An 11,624-nucleotide genomic window follows, 5' to 3' on the forward strand; every position below is an offset into this window, starting at 1 on the left:
TACCAAGTCGCGTATACGCAGGTTCGCTATATACCAAGTAGGGTATACAAGCAGGTTCACTATATACCAAGTCGCGTATACGCAGGTTTGCTATATACCAAGTAGGGTATACACATAGTTTCATGCACGGAAAAGCGCGTACATGTCAGAAAGCTTACTTTTGGTCCGTGGTAGTTAGTCCTCGGTATTTGAACCTATGGTTTCGGACCATGGTATCTCGACAAGTGTGTTGATCCCAAGTATTGGGCTCTTGGTATTGACTTATTATGGTTTTGGATCGTGGTATTGGCAAGGCCTAAGACTATAAAAGGAGAAGAAGATCATTAGGCAAGGGCATTTGAAAAGTCTTGAATATCTGATGAAGTATGAGATCCAGTATGCAGGTTATGGGTTGATGATACATTGCTTGATCTGAGCTAAGGAGGGATCTCACCGGTTGATGGAGAACAAGATCTAAGGAGAGATCGGGATCAAATGGTTTGAAATGAACTATCTTTATATGGATGATTATGCTTATTCTAGATCTACATGCTGACGCATGTAATGTTCTATAAATGTTATAAGTATGACTGATGTCTGATACAGCTGCAAAGTTTTTTGAGATCTGTATGCGGGTTGACCTTGGAAAAAGCGCGTATGTACGCGGGTTTGATTCATCGTAGTAGCGTATACATTTTGAAGTTTGATGTTGAAGTTGTAGTTGGGTCTAATTGATTTTGCAGAGTTCTGTGTCTGCTCGTGACTGTGTTGTTGACAAGGTTTCAGTGTTTCAGTGATTCAGAGATTGATGATGTTAGTAGTGATTGTTTTGAGCTTCAATGATAGTTATGGGTCCAGTATGAAAATTGGATGAAACGTGGCCTTTCAGATTATGTGTTGTGCTTCAGGAGTATCCAGTCTGAAAATTTATGAAACGTAGTACTTGGAGGAGAGAAGATTGTAGGCTGGCGCCTACGTACTAGTATCTTAGCTAGTACAAGAGCAAAGGGGGTTGGAGCTCCCTTCCTGAAGAGTCTGGAGAACGAGAGAAGGTTGTAGCCTTCTGCAGGTTGTAGCCTGCGTGCTGGTAAAGAACTGCACCAGTACATTGTAAAAGAAGTTTCTTAATAAAGGAAGATAGAAACGAATTGCAGCAGGTGGTTTTCACCCACATTGGGTTTCCACCTTATATCATGGTGTTCATGTGTGCTTCTTGTGTGTGATGATCTATTCTGTTTTTACTGCACCTGCTTACTGTTCATATGGTTAATGAAGTTCTGATGCACTAACTAAAGATCAACATTTAATGGATTAACTGAATCACAAGTATTTTGGATATACGCTAGTTGCTTTAGACACAGCCGCGTATACACGCGGGTTCCCTTGAATGAAGTAGCATATATGTATCTAAGTATAGAAATGAAAAAGTTTTATTGATCAAATAATACTGATTCACCCCCCCCCTCTCAGTATTATTTACAACAAATACCATGGGAAGAAAACCATCATGTCCATAACCATGTGTGAAACCCATGCACAAAACCATAGGTAGGTCTGCCTACCTAATATAGGGTCCCAAAAAAATTCTCGGGGCACTACCTGGAGATAGATGGGGGCTACCACCGCCTAAAACCCCCCAACAAGGAGAGCTTCTAGGCCCCCTCTAACCCCCCACTTCGCACATGGGGATATTCATGGAAAGAATATAACACATATCCAACAAGGCTATCACTTCTGCAAAAGTCAGTCCATATTAGTATGACATAACATCATATGTATATCGACTCATATTAGCTGCATGCTTAATCTTGCAAGGTAGCAACTACAACCTTATTTTCCCAGTTTTGTGCATGCAACTGCAAACTCTAAGCCACTTTTTCAATACTAGTCTCCAAACCAGTGTCGATAACTTGATGAGACTTTCCAGAACAATAAATGACACAAATACAAAGCCTTTTACACAAAAATTAGACAAGAAATTGACCTAACCAAATGTAACCATGACATACATTTTGTTAAACATATGGAAAACATGTAATCTACAGGTCATTAATGCATATCTAAACATTGGGGTTTGAAACTTATCTGAGATTCACCAAGAAAGTTTAATGCCATCTCATAATAGGTGTAATAACATTTGTTAGTCCATTCATTCATCAACCGTTCATATATTTATCAAACATGTCAATATCCATAGACAATATTCATCATATAATCAACATATAACGAACATATAAACCAGCAATAACCAACATATAAACTATAGAAACTTCGCCTAATTTCACCATCATAATCAGTACATATACTCGTAGATTCTAATTTTTTTTTAATTGATTTTTAAAATATTCTTATCCATTTAAATTGGAATGAAACTTAAAATCTGAAATTTTAATCGATTTACACCCGCACAAAAAAAATTACTTGATTTCAAAAATATTCTTATCCATTAAAATTGAAACGAAACTTAAATCAGAATTCTCCATTTTCGGAAGATTCAGTCCTTTTTAATTTCAAAATGAGTTTGGTTTGAACCAAAATTAACCTCCTCTATTAGTTTACAATATAGCATACTACCTTCCCTTTTCTCTCTCTCGGAATTTTATGAACGCAAAATTAACCTCTATTCGTTCACATTCTAGCATACTACCTTCCCGTTACTCTCTCTCGGAATTTTATAAACGCAATGCCAAGAGAGCAAAATGAAAATAACTCCCCTCTAATAATGCCACTCTCTCGGAATTTTATAAACGCAATGCCAAGAGAGCAAAATGAAAATAACTCCCCTCTAATAATGCCACAACGATACATAGCTGTCAAATCGTCCGACGAAAAGCCGGGTAAGTAATGCCAATCCCCATTAATTACACCCAGCACACCGAAGGCAATGCTAGTTGTTCAGCATAATTGATGACTCATGAAACAGCGACCACACATTTAAACTTTGGATCCTGCATATACCTAGACGATGCACTGCTCCTAGAGAACCCACCGCAAGAATTCACGATTCAACGGTGCTGATCCCCTGACCCGATTAGGTTTCCGTACATTTGGGTACCTACGGAAAATTATTCCTGAAGCTTCATTACTGCCAATGGGCTGATCTGATTCCTCCTCCCCTAATCTATGGTTTAGCAAATTCAATACGATATCTAATCATTTATATAGACGCAGAACTTGGCCGACCGCAGCGAAGATAGGAAAATGTTTGTTGCACATTTCACTTTCGGGATCTTCGGTGTGCATACTTTCTCTCTCCACTTTAATTTCTTAGTTGCCTGAAGTTTGTTGCAGGTTTCTTAATGTTAAATTTGTTCTTTCGTGACAGGCAATATCAGTGCCCTGATACTCGTCTTAGTCCCCATGTGAGTTTTACCCAACCCATGTTTAATGAAAAAGCCATCCTATGTTTAATGAGAAAGCCATCCTATGTTTAATGAGAAAGTGAGAAAGTTTTTCAATTGAGAGAATGTTTTTCGATGAAAGTGTGTATAGGATTTTAATGGACTTTACCCATCAATTCAATTTTCAGGTCACTGATTATATAGGATTAAAAATCCTCTACACAATTTCATCTGAAAATTTCTATATATAACTGTCAAATATACACTCTCATGTTTTTTAATGCTACACAATTTCATTTGAAAATTTGTGAAATATACACTCTCTCATGTTTTTTAATGCTCATATAATTGTTGCTGGTTTATGTTCTGAGTGATACTACAGAATTACGATCTGGAAGATTGTTAGGAGGAAATCCACGGAAGACTTCTCTGGATTTCCTTATGTTACCGCACTTATGAATTGCTTGCTTGCTGCATGGTACGGCCTGCCCTTTATATCACCTAATAACATTCTGCTGACCACGGTTAATGGAACTGGGGCCGTTCTGGAAATCTGCTACGTGATCATCTTCCTCTTCTATATTGACGACAAGAAATATTGGGTAAGTTTTGCTACTGATTCATAAATTAGTTCGAGTATGGTGATCCCCATTTGAATGGTGATGGATAAAGACAGGAGAAAAATTTTTGTCTTCTGGTATTGGAGCTTAGTTTTTTCACACTGGTCGTCTTGGTATCGCTCTTGGCCATGCACGGACATGTAAGAAAATATTTTTGCGGCTTCGCTGCCGCCATCTTCTCCATCAGCATGTACGCCGCTCCTCTGTCAATAATGGTAAAAATCTTTCAACTTCTTATTTAGGAAAATCCGAAAAGCTTTATAAATTATCTCGAGCATTTATGGGAGATGATTACATTGTTACAATGGTGGTACGTAATTCAATTTCACTAAAAATACATCCATTCTATCAAATTCTAAGTCACCATGAAACGGGGATGTATCAGGACTTAGAACGACCAATCCTCTCATCGCTTAAAAAGTGAGAGCTTATTCCCTCATTAAGTACGATATTCCATGACTATCGATTTGTCCTCTTCTCTTCGGTGCATTAATTACTTTCAACGTTCAAGTACGATGAAAAGCATAAGAGATTATATTAAATTAGAGGTAGAAGTAATATCTAGTTACGCATGTGAAGATTCAGTTTACGTTGTATGTAGAGTAATATTTGGATACATTAATATCGATTTGGAAAGTTATATCGGAAATGCATTGCATTACATTTAAATAAGTTTCAGCATTTAACATTTAAGTTGTGATTTTGACCTAAAGGGTTTTGGATGGTTAACTTTCACATTATTAATTAACTTCATTGAACATCTATCAACTTATATTCTAACCTACATTACATTGCATAAAATTAAATTATAGTATTAAGAAAAATATCTAGTTATATAGATATTTTTATATTATTATTATTACTTTTAAATTTAAAATTATAAAGTTAATAATTTTGTATAAATTTTAATATAAAAAAATATATCTATACATATATATATATTATAAATAATTATTATATTATTTTAAATGGTATATAATAATACATTATTTGTAGTTACTTCTTAATTATTATTTATTAAAATTATGGTCAGCTTATATTTAATATGAGAAGTTTTGGTTAACCATGATTAAAATGGTTAAACACTTTAATTAAAGTTACTACGATCAATTATGGTTATTCATTGTTAATATGGACAATCTTAATTTACAATTAAAAAGTATAGTTAACCATGGTCAAATTGGCCAAACTATTTTCTCCCATGGTCAACATCGATTAACTATTTAATATATTTAACTACGGTCAACCATGAGCAACCTGGTTAACCATAGTCAATCATAATCTATCATAGTGAATTATAGTTAGTTGTACACAACTATGTTCATCCATAATCAACTCTAGATTGACCATAATGAACCTTTTTTAGCCATACTTTAATATAATTAGGAATAGCTAATATGACCTACTAATCCTCCCATACATATAGATAATCACATAGCACAATGAAATTAATAAATATAATAAATATAATTGATAAACTCTAATTTTACACTTTTTATATATCAATAAACATATATTAACCACATTTACTCATATAATTATGCTAATTATTATTAATAAAAATTTAAAAAACTATTATAAATAAATTAATTATCAAAATTTTCACTTCACTATTTATGAAGCCATCTCTGTCGAAAACTTATCACATTTCCCAGAGTTGACATTCTGCAGGGATACTACAATGACTAACTGAAAAACAAAGGCATGGCCTCGGCTTCCTTATATTCACTGGGAAATGTCAATATTGTTTTGTTTTTTCTTATTTAGATACTTTTTATTCTTTAATTGTTCAATCATATATTGGGCTGAGTGTTATGTCCATTGTATGCACTAGAATATTTGATAGATAACGGAGGAGGTCTTTTCTCCAGCTTTCTTTGACTATATGCCATGCAGATTAAGCTTTGATTCAAAATTTTTATTTAAAGAAAAATAATGGTTTACTAGGGAAGTTCTCTGCCTCCGAAAAACTTGACTAAATATACATAATAGAGTCCAATCTCTTTACCGAGGTTATTTGTTATCTGTGTCACTGTTTATTCTTTGGCTTGCACTAATGTAAGTTATTTGCTATAATGTAATATTCGATATGAAGTATCTATCTTGCCATTGCTTTTCCAAGCAATGATGTTATTTTAGCTTTTAAGGAAATTATGAACTTTTCAGCTTAGCATTCGATATATAGTCATACATTTATGTAGCAGGCAATTTTGAAAATGGATAGTTGCAAAGATGAAATTATTTTATATTGAAATTTACCTAAAAAGTGGTTTCACGGTGGTTAAGACGAAGAGTGTAAAGTATATGCCGTTTTTCCTGTCTCTTTTTGTCTTCCTGTGCGGCACGTCCTGGTTTGTATTCGTTATTGTAAGACACGAAACATCATGAGCATCATTAAAAATGACTACAGTATAAGTTGAAACGTTTTTGAGATAAAAAAAAATCTTCTTTCTATCATCCTTAATCTCTAGAGGTTCTCCACATAAAATTCTATTCTATAAAATCATAACTAGGGAATAAATACAGTTGATCACACCATCCTTAAAGCTATTCTTTCGTAATCCCTGACCTGAAATCTTTACATATGCAACCTGAAGACTTCAAAAAACTTTAAAGCTATTCTACCATATTTCCTGACCTGCAATCTTTGCAATCTTTAGATATGCATCCTAAAGTCCCCAAGTTATATTTATAAAACTGAAGTTGCATTAATAGAACTGTTGGACCAGAGGTTTAGTTCAATTAATAGAATTTTATGGAATAACTGTAACATCAAGTCTCATATATATATAATTTATTTTGTTATATAAAATTTATTTTGTTTTTGAAATTAGTTTTCAGATTATTGATATTATTTATTTACTTTTGTGGATCTTTCAAACCAACTACTATGGTTCAACTACTATGGTTCAACTATAAGACAGGCAAAGATGATAAAATTTATATTCGGTCAAATTTTAACGAAATTATGCATGCACAGGCAGCAAATGGAGTTGGATGTGCGCTGGGAGCAGTGCAACTGGTTCTATACGCTATCTACAACGACTGGAAGAAGAACACTGAAACTTTGTCTCCGAAGAAGAACAGTACTGAGACACCGTCTCCGAAGAAGAACATTAAGACATCACAGACATCGACTCCGGAGCACAGCGTTTCGATATCGTCTTCTCCTGTACAGGAGAAAGAAAAGGCATTGGCAGATCACATGGACGCAATGGAAACTGGATCTTATGGGCAAACAAGTCATGAACAAGCAAATGAAATCCGTAGCACCAAATCCTCAGCTGAGGGAACACGCTAGGTCCATGTATCATATCTCTATGCCCACTTTAGTGTATGGCCGTGCATTTGAGCTGCTGCCCTTAAAGCTACAATAACCTGATGCGTGCATAATTCCTGAACAGAGAATATGTGTGGATATATGGAACGCATAATTTCTGAAAAGAGAATATGCGTGGATCTATGGCCGTACTGTGTGCTTAATTTGTAAATATGGCTTGAGAGATTTCGCGGTCTTCCTAATTTATGGGGCTTGGAAGACCTTGGGACCTTGATAAGGTAGTCCTTAATCCAAACTGAATGCTAAAATAAGGTGGTTAAGGCATCTTTTAACTAACGTCGTGTGGCATGTACATTTTGGTAGTTAGCAATATGATGAGGAAAGTTTCTCTAATACTATGGTATCTTTTAACTAAAGTCCGGTGGCATGTAAATTTTGAAAATTAGCAATATGATGATGAAAGTTTCTCTAATACTATGTGAGATTATTGAAGTATCCCATAAATACTTCACCCATCTTCAAAAACAATAAACCTAAACTTAGAATGATACCTCAATAATGTCATACAATAGTCCAGAAGCTCTCATCATAAAGTTTGTTATTTCAATTAGATCAAATTAGCATTGACGCGGGACAATTGTGCTCAATGGAGTAACATTCAATTAGTTGAAATTGGCGTTTATTGATGACTGTGTCAAAATCAAGTATTGGTAATTCACATGTTTGTTTTTGGATTGCGTGTTTCAGAAAATAATTTTATTGAAACAAAGGTTAGATTATACACTAATATATGAAAAAAGCAATGGTCACTGTTGGAATATTTTGCCCCAGCATAGCTTTTTGCTGAAGAATTGGGGAATCATTTATATAATGGTTGAAATTTTTCTTTGTACAAGTACTGAAATATTCAGAACATATTGCTGAAATTTCGTACATGTTTATCGAAATTTTCTGCTGAAATATTCTTTTTACATATGTTAAAATATTGTCTTTCACAACTGTTGAAATATTATTAAATGCAAAACTACTAAAATATTTACACTTATTAAGTATTTACTGCACAACTAATTAAACTATTCACTAAGAAATTGCCCAAATATTTCCTTCAAAACAAGTCAAATACTTTCTTCACAAGAATTGAATATTCTAGTCAAATAATTTCTACATAGTTGTTCAAGTATTGTTTTTATAGTTGAAATATTTTTTTGCACTCTTAGCCCTGCAAAATTTATCATAAGATCCTTACAAGCACTATAAAAGTTATTTGCAGTAATATAATATTGTTGGAAATGCTATATAGATTTTTTGTAACATCGCAATGATCTCAACAACAATACATCAATTCTTGGCGTCAATGTCATGTTCTTTGAAGCAATGTAGAAATTCTTTGTAGAAATTCCCTGAAACACTGTAATGTTCTCCAGACTTTTGTATAATAAATTCTCCGCGACATTGTAATGTTGTCAACAACACTATAAATTTTCTACATCATTGTATTGTTTTCCCTACAACCGCATAAATTCTCGATAGCACTATAATGTTTCTCAGAAAGGCTGTAGAAATTCTATGGAGTACTACAAGGTGTATAATAGATTTTCCAACATTTTCCATCTGTTATATAAGTTTTAAGGTAAAGAGGATAATACATCAAACTACAAGCTTAACACTTATCGATTGATAATAGCATTTGAACTTATCTATGCTATGCTCACTTGTTTCATCAATATCTCTGCAACATGTTGAAGATAATGCAGAATATCCTAGAATAGGTAGAATTGGTTCACGTAACTTCAGGATAGGAATTAGTTTCTATTTCTTAGGATGTTGTTCTAACTTCCCTAAAGCCATGTTTTCTATTTAATGTGTAATTTGCATGAACAATGTAGAGCGAGCATTCTGCAGAGCCAAACTCTCCTGGTTCAGACTCTTTTTTGTAGAGCTAGCCAGTGGTTTTTATTTTTAATACAAACATTGCCATTTTTATCATGGTATCAGAGTGTCAGGGCTGAGGAACCTGTACGCTGGCTAGTGGGTGGCTTTTGAACTAAGATCAACTCAGTTGTGAGGAGGATAACTGCGACATCCGAAATCGTCGTTGGTTGTGAGTGTACCTCTGCGATGAGTGCATTGTAGCCACTTTGCACATATTTTTAAACTTTTCCGTCGTAGGTATTCCGTGTATAGTTGTGACGACGTTGTAGAAAAGACAGGGATATCTGCGATGATCGTGTAAATCAGAGAAGATACGTGGGGAAGCCAAGAACAAGGCTGTAGCTATCAGAGAAGTTAAGTGGGGAAGCCAAGAACAAGGTTGTAGCTGACAATAGAAGGTTGTCTGGAGGCTGAGAAGGAAGCCACGGTGATCTGCGGATGTGCTGCGAAGAACAATGATCTGTCTCTGTCACAGATCTGGGGTAAATTTAACATCTTTTACCTATCTTTTTTTTTTTTTTTTAAATCACCAAGATGAATAACAATATGTTTGAAGCATGCTTGAATGAGCATAACAAGCTCGATGGTTCCAATTATGCAAATTGGAAATTCAAGATGCAAACTCTGCTAGAAGTGCAGAGTGCTTAGTCGATCACAAATGGGGATGAGCTGAGGCCTACGGCTGGATCAGCATCGATCCTAGATTGGGAGAAGCGAGAAGGTAGAGAAAGGACACTATTGAAGATGTCAGTGAAAGACTGCATCATACCTCACATTAGAGAATGTACGAGAGCTAACGTGATTTGGGGAATTCTGAAGGAGTTGTATGAGATCAAGAATTCAAATTGTCTTCTATTCCTCAAGAGTAAGATCCTATCCCTGAAGATGGAGGAGAATGAAATAATTGCTTCATTCGTAGCAAGGATCAAGGATCTGAAGAACAAATTGTCAGGCATTGGTCATACAGTTGACGATACAAATCTTGTAATTATTACAGTGAATGGTGTCACTGATGATTACCAAATGTTCATCACTGGGATCAATGCCAGAGATAAAATATTGAAATTTGAAGAGCTAACAGGAATACTGATGCAGGAAGAAGAAAGAAGATCATCTTTGAAGCCCCAGAGTGTTGATCTTGCATTGATGGCAAATAAAAACTTCTTCAAAGGGAAAGGAAGTCCACAACAACAAAACGAAGAAAACTCACACAAAAGACCGAATTAGACCCAAGGTATGCATCCGAATAAGAACTACTATGAACTAAATGATTTTATTGCGAAAAAGTTGGGTCATATTTCCAGGGAATGTAGGAAAAAGAAATATCATGAAGAACAGCAGAAGCAGAAAAAACATGCAGGTCATCTCGCAAATGGTGATCAGGTGCAGAATTTCAAATTGTTCATGGTAGATCGTGATGAAAATGTTGATGCAGACATCTGGTATGTAGATTCAGGAGCATCAACACACATGACAGGGAATAAGTACTAGATCGAAGATTTTAAAGAAATCAACAAAGGTGTGCAGATTTACCTAGGTGATGACAGAAGTCATCAAATCAAAGGATGTGGGAAAGTTTCTTCCATTCTACCTAATGGTAATATCAAACAAATTTATAATGTTATGTATGTTCCTGGTATAACAGAAAACTTGATTTCTGTATCCATGATTACAAATCAAGATCTGAAAGTTGAATTGTTTAAATCTAACTATTATATAAAAGATCTGCTAGATGGTATGAATATAATTGCTATAGGAATCCGAACAGGAGGTCTGTACAAGTTGGATGTGAGACCTGCACTAGTTCGAGCATTGATAGCAGTGAGCCTAACTACAGAAGATCTTTGGCATCAGAGATTTGGCCACATCAACTACAATGATTTGTTGTTACTACAAAAGAAGGAAATGGTAAGAGATCTTCCTATGCTAAAGCAAGTACATAATGATTGTGATGCTTGCACATTAGGAAAAATGCATAGAGAAGAATTCCCTATTCGAGTAGAAAAGAAACAGAGGGATATACTTGAATTAGTGCACACAGACCTTTGTGGACCCATGCAGACAAAATCATTAGGAGGTGCACTGTATTTCCTACTATTTATTGATTACTGTACGAAGTTTTCTTGGGTGTATTTCTTGAGTAATAAGAGCCATACATTCGAATAATTTAAGTAGTTTTAAAAAATGATTGAAAACAAACAGGGAAACAGATAAAAATTCTATGCTCTAATCAAGGGGGAGAATACAGGAAGGATGAGCTTATCAGATATTGTAAAGATCATGGAATTTTGCAACAGTTTACGGTACCCCATACTCCACAGTAGAATGGAGTAACAGAAAGAAAGAACAGAACACTGGTGGAATGTGCTAGAAGTATGCTGAAAGTTAAGAATCTTTCGAATGGTTTTTGGGCTGAAGCAGTGAATACTGTAGTTTATTTGAAAAATAGGAGTCCTAAAAAAAGTCTTCAGT

The 11,624-nt window shown here is 34.8% G+C and overlaps 1 protein-coding gene across 1 annotated transcript; it reads left to right on the plus strand.

The window, feature by feature from the left end:
• Positions 1-2,731: 2,731 nt before the first annotated feature.
• LOC149184965 (bidirectional sugar transporter SWEET1-like) lies at positions 2,732-7,241 on the plus strand. Its single transcript, XM_089415495.1, has 7 exons — positions 2,732-2,816; positions 3,305-3,341; positions 3,703-3,922; positions 4,000-4,155; positions 4,470-4,474; positions 6,217-6,307; positions 6,921-7,241. Exons 1-7 carry the CDS (start codon positions 2,732-2,734, stop codon positions 7,239-7,241), a joined length of 915 nt encoding a protein of 304 aa, XP_089271621.1.
• Positions 7,242-11,624: the final 4,383 nt, after the last annotated feature.

Source organism: Pinus tabuliformis, chromosome 3_2 (assembly GCF_031772625.1).
Source record: "Pinus tabuliformis cultivar Carrire ecotype Pingquan chromosome 3_2, CPIR1, whole genome shotgun sequence".
NCBI classification, from domain to species: domain Eukaryota; kingdom Viridiplantae; phylum Streptophyta; class Pinopsida; order Pinales; family Pinaceae; genus Pinus; species Pinus tabuliformis.